General features: G+C 49.1%; 3 protein-coding genes across 4 annotated transcripts in view; 2 read left to right on the plus strand and 1 right to left on the minus strand.

Annotated features, from left to right (window-relative positions):
• Positions 1–482: 482 nt before the first annotated feature.
• On the minus strand, positions 483–2,165 carry tmem170a (transmembrane protein 170A). The gene is made up of 3 exons (XM_067234862.1): positions 1,960–2,165; positions 1,202–1,372; positions 483–1,103 (listed from the first exon to the last, which is right to left on the minus strand). Exons 1-3 carry the CDS (start codon positions 2,099–2,101, stop codon positions 973–975), a joined length of 444 nt encoding a protein of 147 aa, XP_067090963.1. The 5' UTR covers positions 2,102–2,165; the 3' UTR covers positions 483–972.
• Positions 2,166–2,594: 429 nt separating this feature from the next.
• Positions 2,595–14,599, plus strand: cfdp1 (craniofacial development protein 1). 2 transcript variants are annotated; one of them, XM_067235172.1, is made up of 8 exons: positions 2,595–2,846; positions 2,900–2,991; positions 3,358–3,484; positions 3,812–4,046; positions 4,213–4,343; positions 4,819–4,950; positions 12,414–12,572; positions 14,157–14,599. In XM_067235172.1, the coding sequence occupies exons 2-8, from the start codon at positions 2,925–2,927 to the stop codon at positions 14,245–14,247; spliced, it is 942 nt and encodes a 313-aa protein (XP_067091273.1). In that variant the 5' UTR covers positions 2,595–2,846; positions 2,900–2,924; the 3' UTR covers positions 14,248–14,599. The 2 variants fall into 2 exon arrangements, with proteins under 2 accessions (XP_067091273.1, XP_067091272.1); XM_067235171.1 differs by having other exon boundaries at positions 2,596–2,991.
• Positions 14,600–16,046: 1,447 nt separating this feature from the next.
• bcar1 (BCAR1 scaffold protein, Cas family member) overlaps positions 16,047–20,030 on the plus strand; it is a 53,275-nt gene continuing 49,291 nt past the window's right edge. The window contains 1 exon segment of the mRNA XM_067235427.1: positions 16,047–16,384. Within this exon segment, the coding sequence (XP_067091528.1) occupies positions 16,373–16,384 (12 nt within the window). The 5' untranslated portion in view covers positions 16,047–16,372.

The following is a 20,030-nucleotide window of genomic DNA, read 5'->3' on the forward strand; positions in this document are numbered from 1 at the left end:
GGGGCCGTTTCTCCTCCCGCCCGCGTCGGAGAGGCAGGAATGGGCTCAGGTATGCACAGCCTCTCTCCGTTCTTCCACCCAGGGGAGGAATGTGACATCGACAAGCTTCAGGGGGGGGGAAACCTGGCAGGGATGATCATACATGTAGATATCGTCGAGTTCGGTGTGACCGTGTCTTCCGGGCGTCTCAGGGCGATTGGATCCCTCTCTCCAGTCAAACCCCCGTCGCTTGGACCAGGGTGCTGCAGAATGCAGGGAACGCTTGCATGTTCAGACTAGCTGGCTGTGAAAAGTCAACTTTCTAACCGCACATGAAGGCTATGAACCAAGCTTACTGCTAATCTATAGGTTGGAATGTTCACACACACACACACACACACATATAAGACAATCTCTCACACGCACGCACACAAACAAGGCCAGTCCAGGGTGCAAAAATAAAACAGTATACTCTGCGTAAACACAGAGCCAAAGAGAAACAGAGAGGCCGTGGTAGAGGACAGCTAGAACGAGGAGCCCTGGCCTGTCCTGAAATACACCCCTTCAGACAGGAACTGTGTGAGGGAACCGAGTGGTGGGACCGAGTGGGGTGTGGTCCAGCTGTAGAAAACAAGGCCTCTGTGGGAGGGGAAGAATCTTGCATATTCTGTCATAATCCTCCAGGGAGCAGGGAACACAGAGCAGGCAACCCCCAATCCTGATGTCCTACAGTAGGGGAGAGCTGAGGACAGAGGACTTGGATGGTGGTTCTGGTTATGAGACCAAACGCCACACACACAGTCGTCCTCCCTCATAGGGTGTAGGTGTCCTAGTCCAGAGCTGGGTGTCTTGGTTCCCCCCGGAGAGAAGGACTGTCCCAGGGAAGGCCTGGGGTCCAAGTGCTTGGAGTGTAGCCTGTAGCCAGGACAGACATGTCGCCCCTGTGCTGGAGTGTGGTCAGGGACTGGGACTCGATCCCAGGGGGGCCCAGTGCTAGAGGGTGGCCAGTATCCTAAGGAAGGAGATGATGAGAACCAAGAAGGACTGTCCCACCCCAAACACCAGGGCCTCCAGCGAGATCATCCTCTTCCCTGCCACCTTGTACACCCCAGCGATGGCTGCACCTACGCACAGAGAAAGAGCAGACACACAGGGAAATGGGTTAGCGTGGATGGTGCAGAGAAAGCGATCCTGTCATGCGTCTGTGTGTGTGTCAACTCACTGGTAAGAACGCCACCACACAATGGCCCTACTATGCCCATGAGGAGGATGGCGATGGGTATGAAGCGCGCCATCTTGTGCTGCCTGAGCGTGGCCAGGGCAAGGAGGGCAGCAGGGAGGTGAAACATCAGGGAGGACACGGCTGCCCACAGAAACACGCCATACCACATCTCTGGGGGAAGAAGAACAGTCAACACTGTACTGAGACCAAGAGTTTCGAACTAGTTTCTCTGTGTTATGTAAAAGATAAACCCGCAACTATAATCCAACAGGCCTGCGAATGATTAGCACATTTTTATACAAACAAAGCTCCCTCACACAAACACCCACACTGATCTGGGAAATAATCTTTTGCACAAGACACGTCACCAGGACTAGCTCTAAAAGACCACTTTGTACTAGTAAGGGTTGGTCTGAGAATAAGAGTTAACGTTACTAGGTCTAAATGGAAACCGAAAATGTATATCGGTATCAAAACTAACCCTATATCACGTTAGCTTACTAAAAGGTTAAGTAGGTACCTATGGTATCGTTACCTGGCCATTAGCAGTTAGCTTGACTAGCTATCCGGCTAACTTAAGGTACATAACACACCACATTAGAAAAGCATTAACTATTATTTTGACAAATGAAGAAGTTAGTTAGCTCCAAGTTTACTGACTATGTTTCCTGCTATCAACTAGAGGTATCAGCCTTAGTCCAAATATGTACAGGCTAGATAAAGCATAGCTAGCTAACGTTGCTAGCTGGCTGGCTCACCTGAGAAGTCGCTGAGAGATGTATCGTTGCCACGATTAGTGCCATTTGTCCTCGGGACCAAATTCAAACTGAGAATTTGCTGAACAAAACCTATCTCGCTATATCCGTTCTGCATGTCTTGTTCATGGAATAACAAGAGCATGACGGAGAGACCGCGAATATTCGTATGAAAGCATCAGAACACGGATGTGAGATCTTTCAAGCCTGTTGGGGGCTAAAGCTAGCTACCAGAATAACTAGCTAGCCTGAAGCTAACTGTCAACACAACTTGGCTTGACGTCACGACGTACGGAGGATTTCAGAGGGCCATAATAATATGTAAAAACTAACCTTTATATTAACCGTACTAGTAAATAGGTCAACGTATCATATTTTATTATATGACTGCAAATATACTGTTGTATAGGGTTAAATACAATTTTCATTTTATGCGTTTTCTTCGTACCAACTACCATACTAGTTTTGTAGTATGTACTTGCGGGCTTACCGTAGCCAATAGGAGGAGGAAGCGAAAGCATACAATAGGTCAGATTGGATACGCTCGAATTATACTAGAAGATCCGTTGACATGGGCGGAGATGATTTGTCCTCTTAGACCATTCAATTGATTTAATAGTGAAACCCGTCCACTGGGACTACCCATTGTAACAAACCAGGTTAACGAAACATATCTCGCTGCCTTACTATTCCACACGCATTTTCATTATCATCGAGTGTGTGTATGCTCAAATTTACAACATTGGACATATCAATAGAATATCATCGTAATAATTTTAATTTTGTAGAGATTACGTGCCTGCTTTGCTGAGAAATAATTGCCACGCGACTGCTAGCAAGACAAACCTTGGACTGTCAACGACACCGGCGTGTTGTGTGATGTTAGTTAGGTAGCTCGCTAGCTAGCTACTCTATTAAATTCTCAGTTTGTAAGTAGGTGTAGCTAGCTACATTGTTCGAGAAAGAAGATGAGCTACTCAGATTATGATTCTGACGGTTATTCTTCCAATGAAGACGCGGACTATGTTCCGTCAGGTAAGAGTATGCACCTGGACAACACAGTCAGCTCTCAAAAGAGGAGTACCTTTGCTGATGGGAGGGAATTTAATGCAATACATGAAGAAGCTCACGTGGAGCCAGGAACTGATATGCCTCCTTATCCATATCTCATCATCAGTTCAGGTTTTTGAATGATGTATGAACATTTGTCTTTTATTTTGTGTAACCCTCACAGAATGTACTTGAACAATGCCTTTTTTGTTGTTAAGTTATGTACGAACACACTAACATCCCAACCAGTATATTTATCTGGGGTATTTAAACGGGGGTCCAGGGATGTCACGAGTTGGCTGCACAGAGTCCCCGCACCTCATCCTGGCGTGTATTATGTTTAACTGACAGACGATAACCTGAGCGAGGATGACATGAACGAGTGTGTTAAAGAGGAAGGGCTCGAGGGGGGCGAAGCGTCGGATGACATCACGAAGAGGAAAGGGAAGAAGAAGAAGGGAAAAGAGCTGGGAGTGAGGTGGGTAGTGACGTGTGGCTGTTCTAGGTTTCCCCCTGTCCCAGCTAGTAGCCTACTAGCCTAGTACCTTAGCTGTGGTAGCTCTTACATAAGAGGGTGTGAGGTAGGCGGTGCTGCAGTACAGTCCAGAGCTGGACTGACCCTCTTCCTGTTCCGTCACCACAGGTATGTGATGGTGGATGACGATGTGACCAGGCTTGGTCATCAGATAACCCCACAATCTAGCCAACTTTAGTATCTGTCATTTATGCAAAGGACCGGATGTGTGTGACCAATGATGATCTCTCCTCCCCTCCACCTCTCTCCTCTTCCCCCTCTCCCTGCTAGGAAGAGGAAGAAAGGAGGTCTCAAGTTAGAGGAGGGAGAGGAGGCTGGCCTAGCAGAGGAGGAGGGAGAATCGCAGGAGGAGGGGGTTGGACATCCGGCCGCCCGGGCCAATCAGGAACCAGAGGAAGATAAGCAGCAGAAGAAATCTGATGACCTGTGGGCTAGTTTCCTGAGTGACGTGGGTTCCAAACCCAAACCGCCAGTTGCGGCAATCCAGAGTTCCAACATACTAAAGGTAGCAGGTCAAATCCCCTGTCCTTCTGGCTGCTAGTAGTTGTTCAAACCTACCAACCATGTTTAAAAGTGTGTTAATAAACAATACAATAACTCAGGATTCACCAGGGAATACGGTAGTACAGATTCATAATGGTAATGTTAAAATGTCACCATGTGTCCCTAAGGCTTCTCCCTCCGAAGAGAAGCAGCCCACTGCCACCTCGGAAGGGCTGAAACGACCCGAGCTAAAAGCCCCAGAGGTCGCTTCAAAGGTCACCATCACCAAGGTGTTTGATTTTGCCGGAGAGGAAGTCAGGTAGGCACACACACGCACGCACCCACACGCACACACACGCACACACACACACACACTCACACCGGCTCCATCCAGACATACCATCTCTAGCCATGAGAGGGCAGCAGTACTCCACTGATATTGTGTTGGTCTCCACTGCATCAGACTGGAAACGACAAAAATGGGAACCACAAAAGTGGGACTAGCCTAGCACGGTAGTGGATGAATCTGTCTGGACATGAAGATATGTTTCAGTTATAATCCATCAAGTGTCAGGTTAACATGGCTGACAGTGTTCCCTCTTACCCCTCCCTCCCTCCCTCCCTCCCTCCCTCCCTCCCTCCCTCCCTCCCTCCCTCCCTCCCTCCCTCCCTCCCTCCCTCCCTCCCTCCCTCCCTCCCTCCCTCCCTCCCTCCCTCCCTCCCTCCCTCCCTCCCTCCCTCCCTCCCTCCCTCCCTCCCTCCCCTCCCCCTTCTCACTCTTTTCCCCTCCCCAGGGTGACTAAAGAGGTGTCAGCAGACTCCAAGGAGGCCAGGAGCTTTCTGAAGGCCCAGGAGAGTGAGACTTCCCCAGAGGAAGACACCCCCCCCAGCAGACTACTGCCTGGACCCCCAGCTCCTGGACCTAGGTGCCTGCACACACACACACAACCACTCACACACGCACATTCTCTCACAAACACACGCTTATTCACTCACTCATATGCGTAGTGTATGCGTGCATAGAGGGCATTTTTGTGTAGTGTTCAGAGAATGTGTGTGTGTGGGGAGAGAGTGTGTGTGGAAAGAGAGAGTGTGTGTGTGTGTGTGTGTGGGGAGTCAGGTGGCTGAGCGGTGAGGGAATCGGGCTAGTAATCCGAAGGTTGCCAGTTCGATTCCCGGTCATGCCAACTGATGTTGTGTCCTTGGGCAAGGCACTTCACCCTACTTGCCTCAGAGGAATGTCCCTGTACTTACTGTAAGTCGCTCTGGATAAGAGCGTCTGCTAAATGACTAAATGTAAATGTAAATGTATAGAGTGTGTGTGTGTGTGTGTGTGTGTGTGTGTGTGTGTGTATGTGGGTAGAGAGAGTGTGTGTGGGGAGAGAGAGAGAGGCTGTATGTAGGACATGAGGGTAATCCTGCGGTGTCTGTCTTCATTGATTCTCTGACGACTCCTACATCACAGACACTTTGATCCTGTCTTTCCACTCTCCCCTCCACACACAAACACAAACACACACACTCGCAACGGGATGCTTGTGTGTGTGTGTGAATCCAGGTCTGTGTGCGGGCCATGCCTGCCAGCGTGAGGGTGCCATGTGTTGTTCAGCCTGCTGGTTGGACAAGTCTTCCTGGGATCCCTCTGCCACATCTGCCACAGGACTGTTCAGTAGTCCTGGTTGTGTTGTAGCTGGTGGGCGTGAGTGTGTCTGTGTTCAGTAGTCCTGGTTGTGTTGTAGCTGGTGGGCGTGAGTGTGTCTGTGTTCAGTAGTCCTGGTTGTGTTGTAGCTGGTGGGTGTGAGTGTGTCTGTGTTCAGTAGTTCTGGTTGTGTTGTAGCTGGTGGGCGTGAGTGTGTCTGTGTTCAGTAGTTCTGGTTGTGTTGTAGCTGGTGAGTGTGTCTGTGTTCAGTAGTCCTGGTTGTGTTGTAGCTGGTGGGCGTGAGTGTGTCTGTGTTCAGTAGCCCTGGTTGTGTTGTAGCTGTTGGACGTGAGTGTGTCCGTGTTCCCGTGCGTGTGTGACAGCTCTGTGTGCTTTTCTGTCTTGTTTCTGTTGCCATGGTGTTAAATGGCGGCAGGACGAGCGCATCCTTCTCTGAAGCTTGTTCCCGGACAGGAAGTCATCTTTCCCTCACAGGAAGCACTGTGCATCCCGAGACATTTCCTCAGGGGCAGACAGAGAATGGGGGGAGGGGATATCCCACAACAACAGGAAGGAGCCATCAGCAGCGCTCCCTCATCTCACACACACACACACACACACACACACACACACACACACACACACACACACACACACACACACTCTGAGTCATTATGGTCATTAACTTTCTTACTTCCATCAGATTTGAGAGACTCTGCCTACTGATACTTTTGTTTATTTGTGTGTGTGAGTTAGTTTATGTGTGTGCGTGTTACGTACGTGCGTGAATACTGATATTCTGAGAGAGGCCCACGGTAGTTATGGGAAGATCTTCAGTCAGGAATTTCCCGCCTTCGAACCGTTCCAGTGGCCCTCCTCAATCCTCCCTCCTTCATGTTCTCACTGTTCTCTCTTTCCATCTCTCTCCCTCGCTGCCTCAGTCTATCCTGTTCACCTCTCTCTCTCTCTGCAAATCCCCCCCCACTTTATTTCCCCTCCCTCGTTCATTACCCATCTCTCTCATTGTTTGGTTTTATTGGTGTCCCTACTTTTTTTTTGTCTAGTCCCCCCCCTACCCCTCCCCCCTCCAAAGGCTGTTGTACACTGAGTACAGCTGGCAGTAACAGAACAGAAGCCACTCTTAGACACACACACACCTACCTATCCGTTGTGCTCTGCCAGGCTAATGTAGAGTCACTTGTTCTGTAGCCTAATGTGGACCTGCTGACTCTTATTACTGCCGACTGAAAAGGCTAGATTCTCATTCCAATCCCTCTCCCTCCCTTACCCTGTCTGTCTATCTCTCTCTCTCTTTCACCCTGTCGGTCTATCTCTACTCACCTGTCTGTCTATCTCTATCTCTCTCTCCTCGTCCGTCTGTCTGTCTATCTCTACTCACCTGTCTGTCTATCTCTCTCCTCGTCTGTCTGTCTATCTCTACTCACCTGTCTGTCTATTTCTCTCTCCTTGTCTGTCTGTCTGTCTGTCTGTCTGTCTATCTCTACTCACCTGTCTGTCTATCTCTCTCTCCTCGTCTGTCTGTCTGTCTATCTCTACTCACCTGTCTGTCTATCTTTCTCTCTTTTCCTTTCACACCCTTTCACTCTCTCTCTGGTGTAAATGACAGTTATCCACACATGGAGCAACCGTGTGTGTGTGTGTGTGTGTGTGGGGGGGGGGGGGGTACTGATCCAGGCTAAGTGTTATTAGACCAGGGAGGGCCACAGCTGCTGCTGATTGGTGGATTGATTCCTCTCTGTCTCTGTGGTGTTACCTCACTGCCCCGTAGAGAACACACACAACATATCATATATCTACAAAACAAACACAACATGCTAAATAATATTACACACACCGACATTTACACAAGACAGTCATTTAATCGATCAAATATTTGTCTTTTTAATTGTGAGTGTGCACCACCAGCTGGTCGCCTCCAGAGGGCATCTGTGAGTAAGACTTCTCACCCAGACTTCATAAACCCTTTGAACTTGTGGCATGTGCGTGTAGACATCAGACAAAGAGCAGCTCTCTGCTGTGGCGTGCTGCAGGCAGGATGAGCGCGTTTAGATGTTCCTCTGTGTCAGTTTGAGGAGGACAGGGGGGAGCGGGGAAATATGGGGCAGCACTCTCCCGCTAGTCTCCTCCTTTATTTATGGGACCTCATTCCACCTTTCTGAGGGGGATAAGAACGGGGCACAGAATCAGAAGGATGGAGAGAAGCTGAGACGGAGGCTGAGGCCAGCAAAGAGAGGAAGGAAGCGGGGGGGGGGTGAGAGGAAGGGAGAGAGACAAAGGGGGAGGGAGGGAGAGGGGGGGAGAGAGCGACAAGGAGATTGGGAGGAAAATTGGGAGAGAGGGAGGAGGATGTTTAGAGAAGGAGACAGACCAAGAGGCAGATGGAGAGAGCAGCGAAAGAGGACGTAAGGAAGAGGTCGAAGGAGGGAATGAAAGAGGGGAAGAGAGAGAGAGAGAGGTGGAGAGGGCTAGGGCAGTGTGTCCATGGAGGCTAATAGTTTCCATATGTGTGTAACCCAGAGGCCTGTTTCTGCCGCTCTAATTATAAAGCCCTCCTCTTGAGCCTAAAAATAACCCTGCTGCGTTGTTACACAGAAGTACGCACACATTCCCACCCACACAGGTCAGACTCCCAGGTCTGCATGTATTCTTGCGCTCGGACGCAAGCCCGAGCATGACAGTGTGTGAAAGGGTTTTGGTAGGTGATGCATGTTAACCTCTGTGGGCCTCTTGAATGAAGGAGGTGCATCTAATATCTCATTTCATTCATGGTGTGTGTGGCAGTAACGATCTCTTTAAGACTGCAAGGGAAGCTCGGCTTCCCCTAAAATGTCAAAAAGATTAATGGTCAAATATACTATTAATATATATAATTTACTATTGTGTTAACATTTTAAGTGCATTACAACACGTTCATCTCTAAGACGAGTTCGTTTAGAATCAGTCCCATCGCGGATTTTGCAAGTGTAGTCGAAAGACAAACTGCTGCAACCTAGTTCTTGGTATTTGCTTTGCGAAATTGCTAGCCAATTTTCATCATACATTTCATACAATTATACACCACATTCCTTGTTTCAGTTTAACCTAATTCCCTTATTTCCTTCAAGTTTAATATTGTCTCGTTAGATTGTTCATCCATTCATTCATTCATACAGTAGGCTAGGCTAGTGTCGTAGGGGTGAACTAGCCAGTGAACTAGCAAAATAAATGCAAGCCGAAATGGAGCTTACCCTATTTGAAAGACCAGCAGCCACCACTGTGTGTGTCTGTGTGAGAGAGATGGAGAGGTACAGTTCGACCGGAACATTCTGCACCCTATTCAGAACATTTCCCTACAGTCTTTTTCAATAACTGGGGCATCCAGTCAAGTTAGTGTGTGTCTGTGTGTGTCAGAGTGTATGTGTTGGCATAGCTGTTGGGAGCAGTGTGCTTTTCTATTGGTCATTAGCACAGAGTGTACACTCAGACTGTATGGGAACAGCTGTGTGTGAGTGTGCGCGTGCGTGCGCGTGCGTGTGCGTCCTGCCAGTGATAGACATCTGGAGCCCCTTCACTCTCCCCAGGGACACTGAGAACTTTCCCACTGCTCACACACACGTGTGACATACTATGTACACACAAAACCCACACACACACACACACACACACACACTCTCTCTCACACATAGTCTGGATGGAGCAGAATGGTTCATTTACACATTGCTATTCATTACACACTCAAACACAGGAACACTCAACCAGCTGCTCTGCTGGGTCAGCCATCTTAGATGGGTTATAGTCTCTCTAACACACACACACACATGTACGGTATACACACACACACACGCATGTACAGTACACACACACACACACACACCTGGGATTTACCGACTGTTTTACTCTTCATGTTAAGTTGGTGTGTTTGGACATCTCTGTGGTAACCGCGTGTGTGTGTGTGGTTTCACAGACCATGAAAAGAGATGGATTGGAGGAAAGGAGAAATGGAAGAGAGGAGAGATGGACAGATTAAAGGGTTGTTGTTTGGCCTGGTATAACCAGACCAGGCCCCCTGGTGCAGCTGCACACTGGGACCCATGGCTAGGTCTAGTACAGTTACCAACATTTAATTCATTTAACAGATGATTTTATCCATACATAGCGACATTATAACAAATAGTGCATGTAGAAAGTACCCCAAAAAATCTAGGGTTCCTCTGAGCTCCAGTCATCCGACTGAGATCAGATGAATCCCCAAATGTTTGTCAAGATTTTTTTTTAAATCTTTTTTTCATTGATGGGACAGTTGGAGAGACAGGAATGGAGGGAGAGCGGGGGGGGGGGGCAATCGAGAAACGGCCTGAGCAGGATTCAAACCCAGGCCCCCTAGCAGTTTGCCTCAGCTTCTCTCCAGGTGCTGTCGGTATACTCCTCCCACCCTGCTGTCAGTCAGGCGGTTGGGGGCGTGGCCGTGGTGCTGGGGTACCCGCCCCCTGGGCGAACATTCCTGGCTGGGCTGGCTGGGGCTGGGCTGGGCCAGGCTTTGAAGAAGAGGGCAGAGGGAGGACAGATGGAGAGATGGACGGAGATGCAGGGCAGAGAAAGGGAGGAGTGTTGATGGATAGAGACATCCTGGCCTGCAAGCCAGGGAGGCTTGGCAGAGGTCATCTTGGCATCACTTCAGTCACCTGAGACTGTCCTGCTTCTGGACTACAGAGAGGGAGGATGAGGAGGAAGAGGGGAGGGAGAGGGCAGGGGGGGGGGGGGCAGGACTGGATGGAGAGAAGGTGGGGGAGACGGGGTTGGATGGAGAGAGAGAAGGAGAGATGGAGTGAAGATGGGACAGGAGGGAGTCGTCATAATCTGCTTGTGTCTGTGCGGTAGAACTAGAACTCGACTTCCACACAGAATCTCTACTGTATTGCATGTTTTGTGTGCGTGCAGCGTTTCCCGCAGAAAATGTGTTAGTGAAGGCGGTAGGGTGGGGTTTGCCATCAGACCGGGGGGGGGCTAGTTTGTGCGATAGACTAATACGTTCTGCAGAGAAGGGAGACTGGTCACGGTTTGGAATGGAAGGGAGAAAACAGGACAACCGCAGATATCACTGTTTTCTTTTCCGCTATTTTTCCATTTATTTTTTGGGACGACGTAGTTAAGGCGGCAGGCGTGTGTTGCTTAGGCGGCCGCCTTAACTGAAAAGTGCTGCGGGAAACCCTGGTGTATGTGTGTGCCGTTCCATGGTGTGTTAGCAGCCAGTCTGCATGCGTGTAGCCATACATGGCTGTCGTCATGGGAGACATGAACCAGCAAATAAACCAATCCAGCATTAACAATACACACACTGTCCATACGGACCAGGTGGCATCTGTGAGGAAGAGTGTGCTGGGAGTTCCCAGGGTAGGCCGTGCAGCCTGGGCAGCGGGTGATCTCCTGACCAGAGGGCTGAGCTCTAACCTGGGCAAAGGTTGTTCGCCTCGCAGCCTGCCAAGACCCGCTGTTAGGCTTTACACTGTCAGTCTGGTGCTTTAACAGCCCTCTTAATTGGTACTGGCACTATTTATATATATGTGTGTGTGTGTGTGTGTGTGCGAACAAGATTATGAGTGTATAATAGTTATCAGGGCTGTGTGTGACTGTATGTGCCTGTGGCTAATGGGACAGGAGACAAACTGGTGTGTTTGTGTAGAGAGAAAATTGTAAAATTATCAGAAATTATTCCGAGGGGCATCTAAACACACAATTTCCAAACACCCCAGTAGTAAGTAATGTCTGGTAGCTACAGCAGGATTGGTGTGTGTGTGTTTTATAGTCAGTCTGTTACGGAACATTAGATTAGCAGCAGCTTGTTGTAACACATTCTCAATGGTCTAGAACTCAATATAAACAGGCTCGTTATGAGACTGCTCCAGGAGATGGTGTGTGTGTGTGTGTGTGTGTGTGTAGAAGGGTGTAAGTCTGCATGTGTCTATGTGGGTGTCTGTGTGTATGCATGCATGTCTGTGTGTGTGCGTGTAGAAGTATGTGTGTGTGTAGAAGGATGTGTCTGTGTGTGTGTAGAAGGATGTGTGTGTGTAGAAGGATGTGTCGGTGTGTGTGTGTGTGTAGAAGGGTGTGTTCCTTGTCTTTTCCTGACCTTGGTTTCTGTGTCACTTCCTTTTCCTGGAGATCCACAGAAACCTTGATATAGGAGACGCCCTCGTTAAACACACCCTTCCTCTGTTCCTCACACACACACACACACACACAATCCCTCCCCAACTGGTACACACACACACACGATCCCTCCCCCAATTGCGAAAAAAGAGTGCATGTCCAAACACACACTCTGAAAGAGCGGGAGGTGATTGTGAAACACATTTGGAGAGTGTTCCTCTTGAGGGGAGCAGCACCATGACTCACCTGAGCGTGAAAGTGCTGTCCTTGGACCCCCGACACACCCCACCACCCCAGGACTGCCCCCTCCCCCAACCCCCCACCCCCACACACACACACACACCCATTACCCAGCTTGACGCTCCACCCCTACATAGCCTGGCTATCCACCTCCACCGGAGGGTGACGTTTGTTGATGTCCCTCAGGGGAACAGCTCTGTGTCCTCGAGGGCAACAGCTCTATCTGTCCTCTAGGCAACACCTCTATCTGTTTCCCAGGGTAACCGTTCTATCTGTCCCCCAGGGTAACAGCTCTATCTGTTTCCCAGGGTAACCGTTCTATCTGTCCCCCAGGGTAACAGCTCTATCTGTTTATCCCCACAGTGCAAAGCGCCCCGTGGGCATGGGCAGCATCCTGAACCGCCTGGGGGCCAAGAAGCAGAAGATGTCCACCCTGGAGAAGTCCAAGATGGACTGGGATTCGTTCAAGACCGAGGAGGGCATCGGAGACGAGCTGGCCATACACAACCGGGGAAAGGAGGGGTGAGAATGGGTGGCTGTGTGTGTGTGTTTATCTCTTTGTGTGTGTGTGTGTTAATCTCTGTGTGTGTGTGCGTGTTCATCTCTGTGTGTGTGTGACTCCGATTTGTTGAGGGGGTGAGAAGGAGGGAGAGGGGGGAGTAAAAGGAGGAGAGGGGTAGAGGAGGGAGGAGAGGGGGGAGATGAAAGATGTGGGAGTGCTGTAAAGTGGATCATAAACCCTGGCTTCTGAGGAAGGAGAGGGGAGACTATGGAGGAGCACAATTATATGGAGAAGAAATTGGAATGGAAAAACTGGTAGGTTTAGGGAGGAGGAGGTGAGAGAGGAGGGGAGAGGAGGAGGAGGAGGAGAAGGGGTAGAGGAAAAGGGGGGGGGGGGTCACACTCCCCAGAAGATTCTAATCTAGTGTGACATCATTGCCCGTCGCTAGGGGCAACCCCGGTAATGTTCGACTGATTAATTAACCCCGTCATTGCAGAGTGCTGAGGGCCTCCTGACAGAAAGCGATATCACACGCACGTACACACACACACACAGAAGCCAGTGTAACGTGGTCATGTTTGTTCGACATAAAGGATGTGTGGTGAGGGCCCAGTAGAATATAGCTACCAGATTACAGACTGGAGATCAAGGATCTGCTGGAAATCTGGGGGACTGTCTCACTGAACCTCCCAGCTACCATCACATCTCTCTCTCTATGTCTCTCTAACCTCTCTCTCTCTATCCTCTCTCACTCACTCTCTCTCTCTCTCTCTCTCTCTCTCTTCCTTTTTAACTATCTCCCTGTGCCTGTATCTATCTTTCTAAGACGAGGAGAAATGCGGCTAACTAATTGGTGGGAGGGAAGGAGGGAGGGAGGGATGGGAGAGTGTTGGTGCAGTAGCCCTGGGGCCTGGGAGAGTCTACTACATCTTCACTGTGAGGAGGATTGAAGGAGGCAGCCAGGCCTAGGTTGGGTTGGGCTGGGCTGGGTGGAGAAGGAGGAGAGCCGGGCTGGGGTTGGCTGAGGTTGGCTGGGCCACACATGGAGCCGCAGAGCCCTCAGACCAGAGAGGGACCACGCCCGGAGGCTCTACCCAGGATCTAGGCTCCCACAGGGGAGGAGGGCCTGGGCTGAGGGAGGGTGGAGGGGGAGGGAGGGAGATGGAGAGGGAGGAGGAGGTAGAGATGGGGAGGGAGGGAGGAGGGGGAGAAAGGGCTGATGGTGGCGTTGGAGGAGGGAGAGGTGATGCGGTGTTTAACCTGAACTGGATACCTGCACCTTGACACTAAAGCAGAAGGTTGTGTAACATGGTGGTAAAGAACTGTCTAGTATGTCTGCAGCCTGTAACACCTGGTGGTGGTGGTGGTGGGGGGGGGGGGGGGGGGGGCACTGAAACATAGTCAGTACCCCCCCACACACACGCGCAAACAAAACACGTACACAGAGAGACAATTTCTTTCCAGACAGAAAGAGACTAGGACCAGCCATGGATATTCTCACCCAGTACACCCAACAGTACAGGGAACGAATGCAGAACCGTGTGTGTGTTTATGTTCAGTGTGTGTGTGATGTTACTGATCGTTATTCCTGTGTGTGTCTTCAGCTACGTGGAGAGGAAGAATTTCCTGGAGAGAGTGGACCAACGCCAGTTTGAGCAGGAGAAGAAAGTACGACTCGGCAACATGAAACGATGACCAGTCGACAGATGGGAGCATCACTCACACACTTATACTCTCACACAATCTTTTACACACACTCACACACTCAATCTTTCATACATTCACACACTCACTCAATCTTTCACATAAACTCACACACTCAATCTTTCACACACACCCACACACTCATTCATGACTGGGCAGGCGATTTGTGGAGCTGTATTTTTAGTGGTGGTTTTCTAATGAAAGGCCTCCTGGCTTGTGTGAGTTATTATAACGTCGCAGCAAGGAGTTTCTTTCTGTTATTTTGTTGATGTCATGCTGGCCCCTGACTGTTTCAGTGACAGGAGATTCTGGAATACGTTGAATAAACTCCCTGTGTTTTGTACTTACTGTGTTTTTTGCTTTGTTGTTGCACATCTTCTCTGTGCAAGAATGGAGACAAGCTGTTGTTGATGTATGGAGCAGTTGATGCTGACCTGCTATTCTTAGCCCACACACACACACGCTGACACACACACACGCTGACACACACACGCAGCCGCTCTCAGGCACTTAGTCTCACTCATTCACACACTCAGGGTGCTCACAAGGACTCGGAGGACTAGTCATCCTCATCTTTATTCAACTGCTTCTGCACTCCTGCACTCTCTCTCTATCCCTCTCTCTCCCTCTGTCTCTCCCTCTCTCTATCCCTCTCCCTCTGTGTCTCTATATATAGCATAAAACCTCATACACACTTGAACTATGTAGAGGATCTGCTTTATATTCAGACACTCGTTAATATTAGTATTTCATCTTCTGTGTAGGTGACCTGATGAACTGACATGTCTGTGTGTGTCTGCCTGCCTGCCTGCCTGCCTGCCTGCCTGCCTGCCTGCCTGCCTGCCTGCCTGTCTGCCTGTCTGTCTGTCTGTCTGTCTGTCTGTCTGACTTTGTTACTCTTAGGCATTTGGAGCTGTCTGTCATCTGTCCTGAAGCCTTCACACTAAGCTGGAGCCTGTGTGTGTGTATGCGTGTGTATGGCATGTGTGTGTGTGTAGGATATAGCCCCAAAGGTTGGCAGGATAATTATAAACAATCTCACACTGAGCCCCTCAGAAGCAACAAATACCGTTCATACCTCTCCCCTGCCTGGTGCATATATATAACGCCCTCTCATTTAATCTCTACTTCCCTACTCCCTCCATAATCCCCTCTCACCTCCTCTACCACTGCGCACCTCAGGGACAATATCAAGACCCACACAATCTGTCAAACTTCACACAGTCCCGGCTCAGAGTAACTTGACCGTTTTCTTTTCGATTCCATCGATTCTGTGGACTGTGGGAGCATGTGCAGAGGGCAGTCATGTAGGCGATCCATCCGACACGAATTCCTGACATCCCCTTTAAACTGCAATCTTTAGGAACCGTCACCAAATCACAATTTCAAAAACACTTCATCCCTTTGAAGTGAGTGGAACGCATCCGTTGACAAGTTTGATCCGAAAACAAACAGATTGTCGAGAAAACATCTGTATGTTACACACTCGTCATCTTAGGACGAAGGAACGGAGACCATCCCTTTAAGCCAAACTTGATGATTCCGTTAGAACGGCAGAGCGAGCAGAGGTCTAGCAGCAGCCGCACGCGCAGCCGCAAGACTAGAGAGGAAAGATTTTTTATTCTTATTGGCGCTCAATGCGAAACATTCTCTTTCCGAGTCGTTGATAGATTCTTAAATACACATTTACTGGTTTCCCATACGTTAGAGTAGGCTACTGGGAGAGGTTTTATATTTGCTGTGAAGGAGAGAAAGAGAGGAGAGGAGGGTAGGTTGACAGCAATATAGAAGACTCGGAGCGGTGGCCGCTCATATGAGGTGGACTGCGTCGCTTTTGGTGGGCTACTCCTAGCTTGGAAAACCCCACCATATTCGCAACATTCAGCAGTACCAGCCCACAGCCCCCTGATCGGACAACGGACAAGGACGGAGAGGAATTCTATCGGGAAAGCTTCAGCATGGAGTAAAGACACCGAGGAAAAAAAGAAGAGAAACGTTGTTTTTTCCTGGTGACAGAAGTAGCCCTGTGATCCAGAGAACGGCTACTGTAACTCGGAGCTTCATTGCCAGGAAGCGTAGCCTATAGGACAGCTCGCTTGCTCAGTCATAGAACAAGATGTCAGTCCCGGTAAGTGTGATTTAAAGATTACGTTACTTCCATAATGTAGGTTAATGCAGCCATATCGCCAGGTGTGCGTGATTTTCAGATATAAACTTTGGAGTCATTGAACAGCAGTGTGTGGTCGAGGATGCAGCATAACCCATTCTCTCGGCCACCCAACCGTTGTCTTTCGGTGCCCGTGAAATTGGAAATATAAGGCGGTGAACCCTGATTCGGAACGTTAGGTTCAGTGACACTCCGATTGATCTCAATTTAACATTCTACATTTAAATCGATGGTGCTTAAAAAAAGAAAAATCGTTCCCGCTCCGTGAACGCGCTCTGACGCGCACATGCAGGGCTCTCGAGACTGTGACATGCAGCACTGAAGCCGCCAGCTGTACCAGGACGCTGAACTTATTATATCTTGTATGTAACTTTGTTTATTTGATTTGTGAAAAACAGACTTGCGTTGAAAAACAACTTTGTTTGTCTGTGAAATAGTCACACAAAATAGAACACCCAGTAATCATAGCCAAAGGCATAGTTGGCTACAGTATAATTTGAATGTAAAAAGTCCTCTTGTGGCCCTACAATTATAAAACCATGACTAAATTAGGATACTGCTGAGTGACATGTATCACAACATTGTTACAACTGCCTACTGCTTATTACAGAGCCAGCTTTAAATGGTCTGTAATGTTACTTATATCATACATAGTTAACAATCAAAATGTTAGGGTGTGTCAGATGAGCCATTTGACACTCATGGGGCTGAAGTTGAATAGCCTGCTCTAATTCTGTAGTGATCTGGTACTGGGTGTTGTGTGATAAACCGCGTATGTTAGTTGCAGTGTGTGTTGAGCAGTGTGCGTCGGATTGTGTGTTTGGTTCATGTGTTGGATTGTGTGTATTGGAGCGTGTGTGGGTTGTGTGTATAGGGTTAAATGTGTTGGAGTGTGTGTGGGTTGAGTGTGTTGGAGTGTGTGTGTGGGTTGTTTGTGTTGGAGTGTGTGTGTGCTGGGCTGTGTGTGTTGTGTGTGTGTGTGTGGAGAAGCAGAATCCAGCAGACTGAGACCTTGGACAGGCTATGTTCTGTTAATGCTGGCATGCTCCACCATCCTGACTCCTGCTCAAAGCTATCTGGAGAAACAGGCTGGAACATGTATGGTGTGTGTGTGTGTGAGGGAGCTGGAGAGACGCAGAGAGATGGATATTAAGATTGCAAAATTGTTCCCTTTATGATATAAACAAAACATATTTCAGTCAGTCAGTTATTCTGTGTGTCTGTCTGTCTGTGTGTTGTGGCTATCTAGAGTTGTAGTGTGGTGTGTGTCTACTGCTGTGACTGTATGTGTGTCTAGTTCTAGTGCTGTATGTATGTGTGTGTGTGTAGAGTTGTAGTGCTGTGTGTCTAGTGTATGTTTGTGTGTGTGTGTGTAGAGTTCTAGTCCTGTGTGTATGTTGTGGCTGGCCAGCTGTACTGCCTGTCCCCATGAACAGGTGTGAATGTTTAATCAGTCCCTCACAGCCTGCCGGCTGTGGCTTCACCTTTATGTTTGTCTTGGGCTGTTTGAATGTGTAGATATCGTGTGTGTATGTGTGTATGTGTGTGTGTGTGTGTACAGTTTGTTCATAGGGCCAGATTTCCAGCTGAGCAGTTTACCGAAAAGAGAGGGATAAAGGTAGAGAGGGAGAAAGAGAGAGAGAGGGAGAAAGAGGGAGAAAGAGAGAGAGAGGGAAAGAGAGAGAAACTGCTGGCAGACTGGCGTTCCCATGATGCTCCATGGCGACAGCTGTCCTCTGGATGACGAGCATCATCATCAGCTTCGGTCGGCCCGCACCGGCCCTTGTCGCTATGGCGACGCTCTCTGATACCTCTCACCTGGTTGCCACTGGCGTCAGACGGACGTCAGACTGAGACGTCCAGGAAGTGGTTCGTCCAGCGGAGGGGGGGAGGTCTCCAGAGAAACGTCCTGCAAACAAGACCAGGAACAGTCTAGGCACCTGATACCCATGAAAACATGTTAACGTTTCACATGACTGACGTGTTTGGATATTTGGCTAGAACACAAGATGGAAAATAAATGTCGCAACAACATATATTTCTAATTTGTTTTTATTACACATCGATTACACATCTTTAACTTATAGAAATTAAAAGTTAACAACAACAACAAAACTACCGTAACTAGAATGAGGTCCTTCACACGTATGACATCATCTGAAAGCCCAGGTTGTCTCAGTTGGACAAAATAAATAAATACAAAGGGAGGTAAGGTTGCAGAGTTACCAGACCCAAACCAACCGGTCCACTACAGGGGACACAAATAGCTGTCTCTCAGGAGGACAGGGTTGGTGGAAACAGTAGATCTCTGACAGCAGCTGTCTCTCAGGAGGACAGGGTTGGTGGACACAGTAGATCTCTGACAGCAGCTGTCTCTCAGGAGGACAGGGTTGGTGGAAACAGTAGATCTCTGACAGCAGCTGTCTCTCAGGAGGACAGGGTTGGTGGAAACAGTAGATCTCTGACAGCAGCTGTCTCTCAGGAGGACAGGGTTGTTGGAAACAGTAGATCTCTGACAGCAGCTGTCTCTCAGGAGGACAGGGTTGGTGGACACAGTAGATCTCTGACAGCAGCTGTCTCTCAGGAGGACAGGGTTGGTGGAAACAGTAGATCTCTTACAGCAGCTGTCTCTCAGGAGGACAGGGTTGGTGGACACAGTAGATCTCTGACAGCAGCTGTCTCTCAGGAGGAGAGGGTTGGTGGAAACAGTAGATCTCTGACAGCAGCTGTCTCTCAGGAGGACAGGGTTGGTGGAAACAGTAGATCTCTGACAGCAGCTGTCTCTCAGGAGGAGAGGGTTGGTGGACACAGTAGATATCTGACAGCAGCTGTCTCTCAGGAGGAGAGGGTTGGTGGACACAGTAGATCTCTGACAGCAATTTGAGCAGCAGACCTGGGACGAGAAACCTGCTGTTGTCCTCCTGATCTACTCTGGAGGGTCCTACCCCATCCTGATCTACTCTGGAGGGTCCTACCCCCATCCTGATCTACTTTGGAGGGTCCTACCCCCATCCTGATCTACTCTGGAGGGTCCTACCCCCATCCTGATCTACTCTAGAGGGTCCTACCCCCATCCTGATCTACTCTGGAGGGTCCTACCCCATCCTGATCTACTCTGGAGGGTCCTACCCCATCCTGATCTACTCTGGAGGGTCCTACCCCCATCCTGATCTACTCTGGAGGGTCCTACCCCATCCTACTGTCAATCTCAGTCCTCCATCTGACATTGTCCTGAGATTTACTGTAGCACGCAGATCAATACAGATGATCCATCTCTTTCTCCAGTCACGTTGAGTGTGTGTATTTAGGGATCTGCTCTGGCCTCGGTTTATTGGACACCAAAGGCCAAACCCTTTCTAAGGCCATGTTGTATATCTACGGTTTTAATGTTGTGGTTATTGGATTCAAATTTTGAAAGAAAGAATGTTCACAAATCCCTCAGTTCAACAGTTTGCGGTGTTCCTGCTGTCATGCAGGTTATCCGTCAAGTTTGATCTGTGGAAGTCACCCTGGTGGATGTCAAGGTCAGCTCCATTCTCAGTCCTGAACACACAGCTGGGGAGCACAGTAAACACAGTTGAAAAGACCAAACTAGAACATAAACAGC

This window comes from Osmerus mordax, chromosome 4 (assembly GCF_038355195.1).
Source record: "Osmerus mordax isolate fOsmMor3 chromosome 4, fOsmMor3.pri, whole genome shotgun sequence".
Taxonomy (NCBI): Eukaryota; Metazoa; Chordata; class Actinopteri; order Osmeriformes; family Osmeridae; genus Osmerus; species Osmerus mordax.

Bases quoted from the DNA above. Each gene is read 5' to 3' on its own strand.
- tmem170a (XM_067234862.1), bottom strand. From the start codon at position 2,101: ATGCTCTTGTTATTCCATGAACAAGACATGCAGAACGGATATAGCGAG. The intron at 1,373-1,959 runs GTGAGCCAGCCA...TTCTTCCCCCAG, and splicing joins ATCTCTCAGCGACTTCTCAG to AGATGTGGTATGGCGTGTTT. The intron at 1,104-1,201 runs GTGAGTTGACAC...CTCTGTGCGTAG, and splicing joins GTGTGGTGGCGTTCTTACCA to GTGCAGCCATCGCTGGGGTG.
- cfdp1 (XM_067235172.1), top strand. From the start codon at position 2,925: ATGAGCTACTCAGATTATGATTCTGACGGTTATTCTTCCAATGAAGAC. The intron at 3,485-3,811 runs GTGGGTAGTGAC...TCTCCCTGCTAG, and splicing joins GGAAAAGAGCTGGGAGTGAG to GAAGAGGAAGAAAGGAGGTC. The intron at 4,951-12,413 runs GTGCCTGCACAC...TTATCCCCACAG, and splicing joins CCCCCAGCTCCTGGACCTAG to TGCAAAGCGCCCCGTGGGCA.